Source organism: Lepidochelys kempii, chromosome 6 (genome assembly GCF_965140285.1).
Source record: "Lepidochelys kempii isolate rLepKem1 chromosome 6, rLepKem1.hap1, whole genome shotgun sequence".
Taxonomy (NCBI): Eukaryota; Metazoa; Chordata; order Testudines; family Cheloniidae; genus Lepidochelys; species Lepidochelys kempii.
In genome coordinates, this window is record NC_136385.1 from 33,353,316 (window position 1) to 33,369,402 (window position 16,087).

Below are 16,087 nucleotides of genomic sequence, written 5' to 3' on the forward strand. Positions count from 1 at the left end.
GGGGACAGAAACTAGGCACTTCTTGCAGTTCTGTCTCTCAGCCAGATCATTCAAGAGGCACTGTACTGTTAAAACACAAAGTAATCCCTCTCTCCTAAAATTCTCCTGTGATCTCAACTTCTGTTAGCTCTTGGGAGAAAAATAAGCTCAGGATTCAAGTTCAGATTCTTTACATAGCAGTAAATAATATTAATACCCTGCATTTATGCAGACATTTTCCACATGAGGATCTCAACTTGTATCAAAAATACCAGTCAACTACAAAATACACTAAGGTTCTGGTCTGATCTATCTCATGCACTTTCTTTGGGATGGGAGAGGTTAGTTTCATTTTAAGAACTTGGTAATAGTTCTTCATTGTCTAGATATACTGTGTTGACGCCATTCAAGCTATATCACTGCTATTTTATGTGATTTAGGGGCTGTATAATGGCATTAGCAAACACACTGATAAAGTACATCAGAAAAAAAGAGTAAAGGAGCTGTTGCCCTGTTGAGCAAACTATTGTGTGATTTTTCAATGTGCAGTTCATTTAAAGGATCCAGTTATATTTTTTCATTTTTAAAAGAGAGTTTGAAAGAGAAGTAATTAAATTCATATCCCAAAAAGTAAAAAAATTCCAGAATCCAGCTTGAGTTGTTCCTCTTACTTTTACCATATTGTGCCTAACTATTTCAAGATTCTTAAAATAGTGGGTGATTTTACACAACATATGTGGTGTACTATCTTGGGATAATTAGATAGATTAAAGTTTAAGTAGCTCTTAATTCTGAATTTTCTATACATGATCTGCTCTTGTGTTTGATTTTTTCTTTTTGCATTTAATATACTTCATCTTAGCTATCTAGAATGTGATGTTAGTTATCCCAATTCTGATGAGCTCCTTGAGAGGGGAAACTTATTGAGTGAAGAAAAACATAGGAATTAAGATTATGGTCCTAGTTTGTTGCGAAATTACTATTTCTTTGGGGCTTGAAAAAACTGTCAGCAGTGGAATGAGAGTACCAGAGGAAATTAAAAATTGAAAATATCTACCATACCGGCTTGTTAGGTGCTGCACTCAGTACTAAGACATTTCTAGTCTTAACACAAAATATTTATGTATTTATTCCTTACAGTTAAATTTTAAAGTATTGCATAATAAACTAAAGGTTTTTTTCTCTAACAGGGCAAGTTCATAAAGAAATTGATTTGGTTGTGGGTCCAAACAAAACACCTTCTTTAGAAGAGAAATGCAAAATGCCTTACACTGAAGCAGTTCTACATGAAATTTTAAGGTTCTGTAATATAGCTCCATTAGGTATTTTCCATGCAACTTCTAAGGATACAGTTGTGCGTGGTTATTCTATCCCTGAAGGCACTACGATAATTACAAACCTCTATTCTGTACACTTTGATGAAAAGTACTGGAGTAACCCAGAAGTGTTTTCTCCTGAACGGTTTTTGGACAGCAGTGGGCAGTTCATCAAGAAAGATGCATTTGTTCCTTTTTCACTCGGTAAGAGCTCATGCCTATTCATACATCTATATACAATAGTGTTAACTAATCCACAATAGACAGCATGATGTAAAAAAGCTACACTTACGATAAAACAATTGTTTGTAAAGTTATATTCAATACAGTGCATCAGAGGCTTAGTAATGTCCATAGGTGCTGGAATTAAGGGTGCTGTTGCACCCCCTGGCTTGAAGTGGTTTCCATTATATACATAGTTTACAGTTTGGTTCAATGGCTCTCAGCACCCCCACTATATAAATTGTTCCAGCAACACTGGCAATGTCATGTAATGCTGTCGCTTATATAAATTAAAGGACATTTTGATACAAAAACTGATCATGTCATCTTAATGTTTTATAAGTATGTTTTATCTGAGGATTTTACACAGCCTCTGTCATTGTGGTTTCTAACTGAGTTTTGTTTGTTTGGCAGTTGATGCAGCTAGGCTAAGCAATCATTTGCTGCTTAGATTTTTGTGTCTGCTCAATTTTCATAATCCAGTTTCCATCTTTGAACACTTGATATTGCAAAATCTGAATACCTTATTTTAAATTTGGGTTTAGGACGTCAGCTAATGTTGTTTTTCCGATTGATCACTTTTTGGGAAAATAAATACAACTGATCTGGAGCAGAAATCTAAAGTATTTAGAACTCCTTAATTGATGCTGCAGATGCATTTATTGAATAGAGTGTTCTAATTATTCAAATGATCATATAACATGGGTTTTTTAAATTAAATCAATTGAGCAAATATCAAAACCCTCAAACCCTTCAGACTAAGGCTTTCATCTTAAAGAATCTGGAGAGTGTTTTCAAGCTTTAGAACAAAATAAATTAAATGTGTTACTTGTAATTTAACCTCTTCCTATTTATCTGCTCTAGTATCTTATAACATTGCTTCTTGCCTCCTGTACTTCATCAACTCTGCTAGCCTTGACTGTCTATTTAGCTGCTTCTCCCACAAGCACCTTTATGCTTCCAGGCTGCCTATTATGCATGGAATGAGAATTTGTGGATAAAGCCACTACACTATCCTATTTTAGATCCCTCCAAAAGTCCCACTTCTCCTGTGATATTTGTGGGTAATTACCAACTGATGATTGGCAATAGACTTAAACAAGTGCAGAAATTTAGTGAGTGACGAACATTGATGACAGTAGGCACAATTTTGTTGTCTTTTGCAAAAATCCCATTGATCTCATTAGCAGTTTTGCCTAAATTAAGACTGCAGGATTCGATCCAGTGGTACTTGTGTTGTCAAAACTACAAATGTTTTTAAAATATGACCCTTAATATAATTTACACATATCCTTTCCTATGAATCCTTTCCTATTGTGTCCAAACAGCTCCCCTTAGACTGGAAGCAGAAATAACCATTCTTTTTTGAAATGTAAGTGCAAACATAAATACATTAAATATATATATATTTTCTATTCAGGAAGAAGACATTGTCTTGGAGAACAACTGGCCAGGATGGAAATGTTTTTGTTTTTTACTTCATTACTTCAGCGATTTCACCTGCATTTTCCACATGCTTTGATTCCCAATCTGAAGCCAAAATTAGGCATGACATTACAACCACAGCCATATCTCATCTGTGCTGAAAGACGTTAAAGCATATGAGCCAAACTCTCAGCTGGTGTAAATTGGAATAGCTCCACTGAATAAATGGAGCTGCACCAACTTAGAGCAGCTGAGTATCTGGCCCCATCTTTTATTTATAACTATCTTGTTCGTAGTCTTGTCAAAAGAACAAGAATTCTAAACACTCTCTGTTAAAGGACTAACACACAAATTTTGTCTTATTCATAGGTTTTAGGTATTTAATGTATTTGTATGTAATTTTCACAAAAAGGCATTAATACTCTTCATGTGTTTAAAGATTCTGTTCTCACTTCAAAAATCTAGATCAGGTTCCATTTCTCGTTTCAACTTTTCAAGATTTCATTGAATTACCCTTGTGACAGGGTCAGGCTAGATGGCTACAGGAGAGTGATAGAAGGTAGATATATTAGCCCCAGGTTAAGCAGATCCCTTTATTCTGAGTAAGATAATGGGCTGTTCCAGAACAATCAGGAAGTTTCTGGAACCAATTGAGGCAGGCTAATTAGGACACCTTGAGCCAATTAAGAAGCTATCAGAATCACTTAGGACAGGCAGGCTAATCAGGGCACCTGGTTTTTAAAAGGACCTCACTTCAGTTAGTGAGGTGCGTGCGAGGAGCTGGGAGCAAGAGGCGCAAGAAGCTAAGAGTGAGTAGGCGTACTGCTGGAGGACTGCGAAGAACAAGCGTTAACCAGACATCAGGACGAAGGTCCTATGGTGAGAATAAAGAAGGTGTTGGGAGGAGGCCATGGGGAAGTAGCCCAGGGAGTTGTAGCTGTCACACAGCTGTTACAAGAGACACTGTACACAGTTGCAATCCACAGGGCCTTGGGCTGGAACCCGGAGTAGAGGGCTGGCCCGGGTTCCCCCCATCCTCCTCAATTCCCTATTTGAGACAAGAGGAGGTGACCTGGACTGTGGGGAAGGTCCTTGGCCTATCCCCTGACCCACTAGGTCGACCAGCAGAGACTGTGGGGATTGTTTTCCTTCCCTTTCCCCATGCTGGCCAGTGATGAGGTTAGCCGAGAGAACAGCAGGTCTGAGCCACTAGCAAAAGTGGCCAACCTGAGGGCTGCCATGAATCTCTGAGGCGAGCAAATCCGCCAATAAGCGCAGGACCCACCAAGGCAGAGGAGGAACTTTGTCACACCCTATTTAAAGATTATTAAAAAATTCAGCTACTGCCACACACAATATTTTCTATTATTCATGATATTTAAATAACGTTGAGAAAAATAGTTTTCAAGTTTTTAACATAAGCGGAAAACTGTTTTTAATTTGGGAGAATGTTCTGATAAATTTGGAGAGCTTGGATGAAACCTGTTGCAGTCAGAGTCCTCTCATGAAATCTCAAATAATAAAAAACTGCCCCAAACAAACTAATTTTTAGAGTACTTCATTAAAAATATATTAACCCCATTTTTCATTAAAAACCCTTTTTGAAATATGTTGTAATAAATCCTATCTATATATTCTTCCTTGACAAATCCCATCTTGCCCACTTGTATTCATTCACAATGGTGCTGCAAAGATAATTTTTCTGGCATGACACGTCAAGTATATCACCCCTCTTTTTACATCATTCTGGTTATTCCACGTTCGCCACTGCATCAAATAACAACTACATGTCTTCACTTTTAAGACACTTCATAGCCTATACCCACCCTATCCAGCACGCCTTATATGCTGTCAGAATGTTGAATCATACCTCTGCTCTGACAGTTATGGCAGCCTTCATTGCCCATTTGTTACATTTTCAAACAAGCACCTTCTTGTGGCTCCCCATACCATCCTATCTACTGTTAAAAATGTGTGACTTATTTCTAGTTTAACCTGGCATACCTTTTAACTTCCAGCTACTGGATTTGTTATACATTTTTCTGCTAGACTGAAGAGCCCTCTATTATCAATTTCTGCTCCTCATGTAAATAAGTACATATATACTATGATCAAGTTGCCCCTAAATTGTCAGTTTGGTAAGATGGAGCTCCTTGAGTCTTTCACTGAAAAGTGGGGTGTTTTTTTTTCCATTATTTTAATTCTTGTGGCTCTTCTCTGAACCCCTTCCAGTTTTTCAACATCTTTCTTGAATTGTGAACATCAGAACTGGATGCAATATTCCAGTAGTGATAGATCAGTGCCGAATACAGAGTTAATATAAACTCTCTACTCCTACTCCATATTCTTCTGTTTATATATCCAAGAATCACATTAGCCCAGTAGTTCTTAGACTTTTTGCCAGCACAACCCCATTTTAATAAATTATTTTCTTCCGGGGCCCCAGACAGCATAGCGGATGCCATTTTGATCAGCATTAATTATATTACCCTCCTTTAATTCTTAATTGAGTCCAGTATCAGCTGTTCCAAAATTTTTGCCAGGATCATTGTCATTCTGTAAAGTCTTGTAATTACCTGGGTGATCGAATTTACTATTTTAAAATACTGTCACAACATTATCTTTCTTCCAATCCTCTGGAAGTTCGCCAGTGTTCCAAGAGTTACTAAAAATCAGGTACTGGACATTACTGATCCAGATTGCTCCTGGGCCAGCACTTTTAAAACCCTTGGATGTATTTTACTCAGACCTGCAGATATCAAAATGTGTAACTTCAATAGTTGCTATTTAACATCCTCCTGAGTTACTGTTAGAATGGAAAGTATTTATGTCATCATCATGTGGCTTTTTCCCAGATACAGAACAGAAATATTTGACAGCTTCTGCATTTATTATTGACAACCCTATCATTTTCATCTTGTAATGGACCAACTCTAGGATTCTTTGTAATCTTAATATACGTAAACTCGTGATTGTTGACACTTCCTGTGTCCTTTTGTTTCCCTTATTAGTTTTCTGCAGTTCCTAACTTCTAAATTATATTCATTCCTGTCAGCTTCCCCATTTTTCCATTAAAAAAATGTAACTGCCCTCACTTCTCCTTCAAGACAGGATAGCCTTTTCTTCTCATCACGGAACGTAAGAATGAAAAAAAAAATCCCTCCATGTAAAATTGTTCCCTATGGTGAATTTGCTAATGTTTGTCCAGACTAGTTTTAAGTGTCCCATAGGAGACTATTATGGAGCCTTAGATGTCACTATAGGGAATCTTTCTTAGATTAATCCTAAATTTTACCTTCCTTAATTTCAGCACATTAATCTTAGCTAAACTCCCCTTAGCTATGCCTCCCTCATACCACAACAAACAATTCCTATTCCCCTTTGATGTTGTCTCCCTTCAAATATTTGTAAATCTATATGCTCCCCATCCTTGTGCTAAATTTACATATCATTAGCTTTTTAAATCTGTCCTCAAAATCCAGTACCCAGATCATTTGTTGCTCTTTTCTGGACTCTCTCCAATGTATTAATATCTTTCTGGTATTGAGGTGTCCAGAGCTGAAGGCAGAGTTTCCAGATACAGTTGCATTAGAACCAGAGAGAAGGGAACTATTACCTTTTTCACTCATAATGTGCTGCCCCTGCATATGCAATTAAAAATAGCCTTGGGAAAATTAAATTGCAAATTCTTGTGTAATTGGTTGTCTATTATGATTCCTAGTACACTTTTAGTATGACATCTTTTCAGGTTTCTCTTTCCTATTGAGTATCTCTTAAAAATTATTTCCCCCAGATTATGGATTAGTTTAAATTCTTGTGTATACCTTGTACCATTTCTCTGTTCTGAGTAGCATTTGTAAATGAGGACCAGATCCTGTTACTCCTCTTCATGTAAGTAGTTCCATTAATGCAGGCTTTTCTCTGAATTCCATCTACTATTTTTTCTTTCTTTGTTTCTACTATTGAGATGCCCAGAATTGAAATCAGTATCGTGGGTGTAGTCTTATCAGGAGCCACATTGACTTAATGCTACTTCATGTTCAGCCCAATATTCCATTAGTTTGGCCCTGCCATATCCACAGATGCCAGTTGACAAAAGCAGGCAGATAGCATGCTACTTTGTGAACACAGCTAGTCTACATGAAAATGTGCTCGTACTAGAGTTACCTCATCCTCCTTCTCCCCTTCCCTACCTCTTTGTTTGTTCAGGCACTCCTCATGTCTTGTCATTAACCTAAATTTCATTTTTTTTTAGGGCTGGGACTATCTTTCCTGTGTTGTTACAGTGCCTAACACAGGGGTCGGCAACCTTTCAGAAGTGGGTTTATTCACTCTAATTTAAGGTTTCACATGCCAGTAATACATTTTAACAAGGTCTCTTTCTATAAGTCTATAATATGTAACTAAACTATTGTTGTATGTAAAGTAAATAAGGTTTTTAAAATATTTAAGAAGCTTCATTTAAAATTACATTAAAATGCAGCTCTTATCAGTTTAGTGTGATCCTTGCCCTTGGATTTCATTGCTGAGTTTTCCAATGTCTGGCACGTATTTGGATACTTTAAGCTGCACACAGGCTTCTGAGTGATCAGTTGTTAACTGGCTCCGAGAGGGACAGAGGACAGATTTTATGTGTGAAAATACCTGTTCACACAGGTATGTGGATCCAAATGCTGAAAGCATTGCAAATGCAATTTTCTTCAAACAGTTAAATTTCACTGGCAGGGACGTCCAGCAGGTTAGAACAGAGGTCCCATGATCTCTCTCGGTAGCTGCAAGTGCACTCCGCAGATCTCCAAACTTTGATGCCCACAATTCTGAGCTTTTTAACTGAATGAGCTGCATTTCGAAATCTGCAACACCCATCCACTGAAATACAGACAAATCCAAGTTACTGTCATTTAACTTTTCAGGTTTAATTAGAAAAGAAAGCATTGGGCCAAATTGCTGGAAATCTTGAAATCTGTCAGAAAATTCTGATTCCAGTTCTTGCACGTACATTCTAATCTCAACATCAAACACAGTGCGCTGTTCCACGTGGCGTGATAGTGATGTAAGCAACAAATCAGGACTTAAAAATATCCCAGTACAGTGGCGCTGGAACAATTTTTAAGGTGGGGGTGCTGAGTTGTGCCCCCTCTTGCCCCTGTCTGCACCCCTCACTGCCCCAGGCTGGGGCCAGTGGGCCACAGCTGGGGGCGGCTGCAGGCTGGTGGCCGGGGGCCGGCGGGCGGAACCCTGGCTGGCAGGGGGCTGGTGGCCGGTACCCCAGACCAGCAGGGGAGTGGCCAGGACCCGGGCAGTGTGAGTGCCACTGAAAATCGGCATGCCATAGTTTGCCTACCCCTGACCTAACATAATGGGTCACATGTCCCTGATTGGGGCCTCTAAATACTACTGTAATATAAATTGCAGTCCATTATCACCACTAGGTCTGTCTCCCCACATTATCTGTTCTCATATGCAATTATAAATTTTATATAGTATATATAAAGGTCTCTATATCCACAGTGTCTGTGTGTTTGGATGAATGTTTTGTGTTTAACCGTATTATAACTTTACATTAGCATTATCATCACATGAAAAACTGTTGGGTTGGAAGACTGAAAAACTACACAATTATTAAAATATAAATAAGAACGTGTAATTAAATACATGCATAGTTAAATTCTTATTTTAGTTCTAATTTATAGATGAATGCTGGGGCCAGATTTTCTGTGGGTATTACTCTAAATTGTGTGTGCCAAAACAGAAGCTGATGCTGCACATTTCAAGTGTTCTTGAAAATTTTTGCTTTTCCTCAGTTCTGTGCTTAACAGTCTTTTTGTGGGTTATCCATCTCCTTTAAACTAGGGGGCACAACCCAATTTGTCATTCCTATATTTGGGATGGACCATTCCACTTAAACCACCAGATGGTTGTATTCTCAAAGCTATAACAGTATCATGAAAAATTACTAAATATTAAACCTACTAACTAATTTTCTTTAAATGTTAACCTTACAGTAGAAGGGAGAAATAGCTTTTGAGAAACCAAATCAGTATTATGTCTGGAATATGGAATTAGAAAATACAGAAATCAGGAGAACAGAAATTAGACCCCAAAATGTGTTTGCTCTCTGTTTCTGCATATATTAGTCCTTACTCTGTGATACAAACTCCGGAAATATCACAAAGGTGGGAGCCATTTTGACTCAAAAATATTTTAGAAGAAATTTGCATTACTAAGAGACTACAGATTACAATGCTGTTCTCCTGAATGGTTCATTCATGGATGAGGAGATCTGTCTTTTCATGAGACCTAGAATTTCTTACATTGTATCCACAAACTTAGTCTAGTATGCTGTAATATCTCAGGGAGGAAGACTGGTTTTCCAGCATACATGTCTTGGTCTCTGTGCTGCTATTAAAGATAACAAGCTTGCTTTCTGTACCTTTGAAAGATGAAAGGTAGACCATGAGTTTGTTTTTTCTAAAGTTTTCTGTTTTCTTGAAGTAATTTCTTGGTAAACTGTTGAGATCCTAAACTTCTGCCACTCCCTCTCCTTGGCATACCTGGAGCTTGGACAGAAGGATAGGAGGATTGTGCTTTGTGATCTGTGAACATGAGTTCACATTACGATTGTGCCTTTTTTGGTGCCAACTTATCATTGTGGAAAGATACATTATTGTGCTTAATCTCCTCTGGTAGATGTATTTGTACCAAGGAATACCACTACAGTGTATGGTCCCTTTTCTTCCGTTCTGTAAGAAGGATTATCATTGCATCTCTGAAAGCAAGGAGGTAAAGAAGCGAAGTTATATCTCCAAGGGAGTATATAAACCCAAGCTTAACCTTACCCAGGAAGTCTTCATTGTTGCAAGGGGAATCCTGCAGTCCCTTGTTAGCAATGTTCCTTCTTTCATTCCAGTTCTCTGGCCCAAGAAGAAAGAAGCCAAGAAAGAGTACAATGACAACTAGAAAAATGAGTTATAGAAGAACACCACCTGAAAATAAAGAAAAACACTTTGTTTCAAGTGCAGGCTCTCAGAGGAAGAGATTTTAGTACAATCTTTCAGATTGCTGGGCTCTCCCTCTTCCGTCTCAATCATGACAGGTCCTCTTTCTGATGGTTGGCAGCTTACCAGCCCCAGTTCATCACCACCACCAACGTGGGTGACAAATGGCAGGTCCTTTCTTGTTGTGGGCAATAACTTCTCAACTGAACACTGAAGGGCAGGTCCTTTCTGGTGGCAAGCCATCCCCGTTTCCTTGATATAACAGCTTTCTTTTGTCTACTACACGTACTGTCCTCTTCTACTTCCTCACCTTGGCTCATTCACTGTTACCTCCATCTCTTCCTCAAAAAGGGAGCACTTGGGGAATGCTCTGTGACAGGCTCTATACAGGAGAGCGATAGAAGGCAGATATATTAGCCCCAGGTTAAGTAGGTCCCTTTTCCCTGGGTAAGGTAACAGGGAAGTTTCCAGAACAATCAGGAACCTTCTGGGAAGAATTAAGGCAGACAGGCTGATTAGAACACCTGCAGCCAATCAAGAAGCTACTAGAATCAATTAAGACAGGCAGGCTAATCAGGACACCTGGTTTTAAAAAGGAGCTCACTTCAGTTTGTGGTGCGTGTGCGAGGAGCAAGAGGTGCAAGAAGCTGAGAGTGAGAAGGTGTACTACTGGAAGACTGAGAAGTACAAGCATTATCAGACCTCAGGAGGAAGGTCCTGTGGTGAGAATAAAGAAGGTGTTGGGAGGCGGCCATGGGGAAGTAGCCCAGGTTGTTGTAGCTGTCACGCAGCTGTTACAGGAGCCACTGTAGACAGCTGCAATCCACAGGGCCCTGGGCTGGAATCCGGAGTAGAGGGTGGGCCCCGGTTCCCCTCCATCCCCCCCCAACTCCCTACTTGATACTGGAGGAGTTGACCTGGACTGTGGGTTCCACCAGAGGGGAAGGTCTCTAGCCTGTTCCCCGATCCACTCGGTGGATCAGCAGAGCCTACGAGGATTGTTCTTCTTCCTTTTCCCTATGCTGGCCAATGATGAGGCTAACTGAGTTAACAGCAGATTTGAGCTATGAAAGTGGCCAAACTGAGGGCTGCTGTGAACCTCTGAGGCAAGCAAATCTGCCAGTAAGCGCAGGACCCACCAAGACAGAGGAGGAACTTTGTCACAGCCCTTAATCCTGACTTCCCTTTCCCCCTCCCATTACTGTTTATCTAGGGCTGCAAGTGCAATGTGGGGTTTCTCTTCGTGTTTTTTCTCTTCCTTCACTGTGATTTTTCCTGGCAGTATAAACTCTTCCTCTACTTGGTACAGAGAATCTGAGCACTCCGGGTAGCCTCCTAGCTTTGGTGCACACAACCAGCCCTTATCCCCTCCAGCTTTGAAATGCAAGGTTGTGCATTAAGATGGCTGATCTAGCAGCCCTACTCATTTCCTGTCCCCTTTAAAGTTGTGAACTTCTTCTGGCTACTACCTCAATGTTCCCTCCCCAGAGTCCTTTTTTCTTCCAAGGGTGTGTCTAGCCTGCAGCTGGGAGGTGATATTCTTAGCAGCGTAGACAGACTCATGCCTACTTCAGCAGAGCTAGCATGCTAAAAATAGCAGTGTGGACATTGCAGTAAGGACAGCTGCTCAGGCTAGCTACCCTAGTCCAAGCCCCAGTGATTAGCTGGGTCCAAGCTCAGGTAGCTAGTTCGAGCTGCTGCCTGGGCCACAACATCCACCTCTAGGGGCCAGCTGCCATTTCTCCTGTTGTGCATGGTTCTGATAATTGGGTACAAATTTATCCTAATTGTAAGCTCAACTGTAAAAATCTAGTGAAAGTTCATAGGATGTCACAATAACCTATAGCAACAAATGTTGACAGGAAAAAGGTGCAAAGGTGAGACAGAGACTTAATTAGTCCAAACAACATTTTTGGCATCCCAACATGGGGCCTAAATACACACTCAGAAGCTGCCACCTTGGCAAACAAGCAATTGTTTTCAAAGTTAGTTTAAAACAAAAGTTTGTTTTAAAATTCTTAAATGTGTTGAACTTGTTTGAGATAAGCATGCCAAGTAAATTGTTAATTATTTTGCTTTTTTTTAAAAAGAGGTTTGGCAATTTTTTTAAAATTCTATTTTTTTAAAATCTTAAATGCTTTTTTGAGGTTTATAGTTTCTGTGATTGGTAATCATTTTGAAATTTACTGAAAAGGTATTTTTAAGAAAAAGTAAAAATGAAGTGATTTAAATAGTTGAAAGTTAAGTTACTAATGCACACTTTATCAAAGTAACATCTTGGGTAACCCTCTTGTTAACAAAATGCCATTTTAATTCAAGGCTGCTACTGCATTAAATATGAATTAAATCTCAAACAACCAGAACTAGGAGCTTTTGCACCACCACATTTTTTGGTGATGGTTTTGTTTTGGCAATTTTTTTTCCTTTTGGATTTTGCGGAGTGTGTGTGTTTTTTTCCTTCTTGTTCTTTTGGATTTTGCAGTGGGTTTTTTTTTTCATTCCAGTTACGTTTTTTAATGTTTGTGTTTGTTTTTGTTCTGGGCATGAGACACCGGTTAGTGCTAGTATTGCAGGTTAGATCCTTGTGATAGACTATGTTGCCACAAAGGTCATACTGTCATCACAAATGTTGGTGGCAAAACAGGTGGGCTAAGTCTGTCATGAACTACAAATGTCTGAATTTTTACTCCTTTGGGTGTTGCAAATTGCTCATGAATGCAAAAGTGATTCCAAAAAACCATCATTTTGTTGCTTCTTTTTAAATAAGACAACACACTTGGGTAAGAATGCCATCAGGGCTAAAGTTTTTCTCCAAGAGAGCAAGCTTAACCACTAATATATACAATTTTCATGGTTTGTGTAAATGTGCAGCTTTTACTGTGTAAGAGGCAAAAACAGCCCCTCCTCTATCTCCCCTCCCCCATTTGTCCACTTGGGGCATACAGCTAAAGAAGTGACAAGAACTAGTTTGTTTTTAAACATCTTACAAATGACTGCATTGCATCTTCAAGAGGGGTGGATTTTGTCTGGCTGGCCAAATGAAGGGAACAGCGCTTTACTGCTGGGGAGTCGGGGGAAGAGGTCCGAAACTGCTGCAAAAGGGGAGGACGGATCAGCGTGGTCACTGACTCATCCCTTGGGAACTGGAAGGGCAGAAGGGTTTAAAAGGGACAGCCTCGAGCAGTGAAGCCCCTCTTACATGGAGCAGGCTAAGGCTACACTCACCTTCCCTCCCCCTTAGCTGGTAAAATACCAGGTTTGGTCAAGACCTATGTGGGCACTGCACTAGCTGCCCCTTTTCAGGGGGGCTGGGAAGGAATTTTTCCCTCACCACCAGATTGGCCTGGTGGAGTGGGGGTTTTCCCTCTGCCTCCCCCACAGCAGGTTCAGGGAGGGCTTTGATGATGTGTGGCATGAAGGGGTTAGGCTTTATGTCACAACTCATGTAAGTGTGGGGCGGATGTCCAGGGCAGGTACTCCATGGGGAAGGGATACAGTGACGAGATAATGGCTTGGAAAATGACTTAATCAGGTGGTGTTGGTTAAAGGAATCGATTGGGGATGGTGGGAGTGGTTGGGGCTCCTATGAATGGTACGGCAGGGAGCCAACCCCCCTTCCTTATAGCACACTTTAAACCTCCTATGGGGGGGGGATGGTAAGATCCCATCAATGGGTTGGTTGGGGGACCTGGATGAAAAAAGAGGGACCTGATGGAAGCCCCCAGGTAATTACTGAATGAACACGGGGTTACCTGCACTATACACTTATCTTCTGGGTCAACCCAGACACCTAATAATAAAGTTGTGGCCTGATTAAAACCATACCAAGTGCCTTATATCTTTTAGTCTAGCTGGACAACAACAGCAGCAGTTTTAAATTTTGTTTTAGCTATAGGTGAAGTGAGTTGTAAGTTGTTAAGATCTGAAAGGTTTAACAGTCATTTTTGTAATATCTGATTAAATCCCAATTTTTGGGATAAGAAATTTGCAAATTGTAAAAGATAATCAAGTACCTTTTTCTTTTCCTTTTTCTATATGCTTAAAATGATAGGGTTTTTTTTAATTGTGGTTTTGTGAACAAACGTCTGACCTTGGCAGAACTGATTGATAAAAGAGAGAGCTTATGTTGTTGTGATAACTGGGCCTATAAATTTAATCTAATTGTGAGCTCAGCTGTAAAAAGTGAATGTAAGTTCATAAGATGTCAACAACAACAAACGTTGATGGGAAAAGGTGCAAAAGCAAGACTAAAAGACTGAATTAGTCCAACAAAAAAGGCCTGCTCATATAACTCAAGGACTGTGTTAAGTAAGGACTGTGGTAAACTAGGAAAGTATGGAACGAGAGATCAATGAACCAAAACTGGTGTGTTGGAAACAAGGCCTAATAGGTGGGCAGAATGAGGGGATGGGCTGCCCACCACTCCCTTTTGGAGTCCTTAAAGAGACTCTGGGAGAAAAACTGGTTACTGGAGCGAGCTTCACTATTATGGCTGCCACCCCTACTGTCTCCTGGGACCTTGAGCCTTTGTCATTCTGATCCTGAGGGATGTCCTGAGTAGACTGGGCCAGAAAGAGGGACCCAGGTGACATCGCCACCTCTACTGGGACCAACTGAATCCCAACCACCATCGGGGATGAAATGGGATTGGAATCTAGCAGTAACAACAGTTCTAGCCCATCTCAACTTCTCTTTTCCCAAAAGGACAGTTATCTTGATACCACCTAAGAGACTGCCAAACAAAGGGGGGTTTCCTTCTAAAAATTCTCTTCAGCTAAAAGGAGAGTGAACAAAGGATGATGATAAATAAAAGCATTATTTAATACTCTCAGCATTTTAAATGTAAACTGTTTTTCCTACTCTTCTTTATCTTTAATAAAAGGTTAAAAGGATTTTTTATGGGGTGTTTGTATATGAAACTCCAAACCTTGTGTAATATTGGACAGTGATTGGGTTATGTTAACATCTTTGGTCTATTTATTCCATCTTAATTATTACAAGACACCCTCTGAAGACACTGAGGGAACATGCTGATCCCCCTTACAGAGCTATATTCAGAAATGTACCTGCACTGTCCAAGTTTTGTGTCTCCGCCAGCTCTGCATGCTAAGCAACTGCCCCTCTCACCCCACCCTAGTTACCGCCCTGCTTCAACTCACTTAAAACCTCTTTCTTTTTGTTAATGAACTTGTTTTACTTTTAATCTAAACCACCCCCATGCTGTGTGTGAATCGAAGTGATTGTTAATTCCTTTTAAAGGAATAAACTTTGCTTTTGTTCTCTTTAAAGAAGCCACGAATCTTATAACTTCTCTGGATGTTCCAGGAGAGGGCTAGACACTTCAGGACAGATGGTTTTGGGGAAATTCGGGACTGGAAGTGTGGTGGGCTTGCAAGGCTGGTTGAGACCAGGGTGGGGCTCTTCCATTGTCAGCAGGCAGCTGGGGTCAGGGCACTGAACAATGAGGCTGTGGAGCACCCAGACACTCAAGAAACTGCCTGCTTGTCTGCTGGTTGTTTGGGTCTCACCTGTGAGCCAAGCAGCAGAGCATTTAAGGCACCCAGGGTTATAGGACAGGTCGTAACATAACCTCTTACTGATCTGGATTGCACCCCAAAATATTACAAATGTATAATAATAAATATACTATTTCTGTAATTTGCAATATACACTAATAGCGATTAAATTCCTGCCAGATACCACAGTTAAGCCATCTTTAACTGAGTAATGTACGGAGAAGACAGAGAAACTGACTGTAGTCAAATTTTATTAAGGATAAAATAGGGCTAAGATCAGGTGAAAACTACTGTCTTATTTTGAAAATATGGCTTATTCTAACTTAAAATGGTATGGTGGTGTTTTATAGATAATCCTTCAGTTATCTCCTCCTAATAATTATTCAAAGGATCAAACACATTATCTTCAATGTAAAGCGAAGATTATTAAAATAGGAAACCTTGAAAAGGTGAAGAAATACAGTAGATGGAAATAAAACTCATAGGAATTGCTTTAATTTTCATATGTTACTACCACTAAACATTCTGTAGTACAAATATTTCATCTGGACAAGTCTATACAACTATAGCTGTGCTGTTTATAACAAATTTACTTAATTCTGTACTTGAGACAGAACACAAACTGACATAA

The 16,087-nt window shown here is 39.8% G+C and overlaps 2 protein-coding genes across 7 annotated transcripts in view; one reads left to right on the top strand and one right to left on the bottom strand.

Annotated features, from left to right (window-relative positions):
- The window catches only part of CYP2R1 (cytochrome P450 family 2 subfamily R member 1), a 51,945-nt gene extending 37,114 nt beyond the window's left edge, over positions 1-14,831 (top strand). For 5 of the 6 annotated variants that reach the window (XM_073347445.2, XM_073347447.2, XM_073347449.2 and 2 more), the window contains 2 exons: positions 1,170-1,499; positions 2,938-4,483. In XM_073347445.2, the coding sequence (XP_073203546.1) occupies positions 1,170-1,499; positions 2,938-3,113 (506 nt within the window). In that variant the 3' untranslated portion in view covers positions 3,114-4,483. Of the gene's footprint in view, positions 1-1,169; positions 1,500-2,937; positions 4,484-7,197 lie in introns of those variants that run through there. The other variant, XR_012159336.2, reaches the window with a different exon arrangement.
- The window catches only part of PDE3B (phosphodiesterase 3B), a 283,802-nt gene that overhangs the window by 15,710 nt on the left and 252,005 nt on the right, over positions 1-16,087 (bottom strand). The window contains exon 20 of the transcript XR_013635919.1: positions 9,782-9,928. The gene's annotated coding sequence lies outside the window, so the exon portion shown is untranslated. The remainder of the gene's footprint in view (positions 1-9,781; positions 9,929-16,087) is intronic.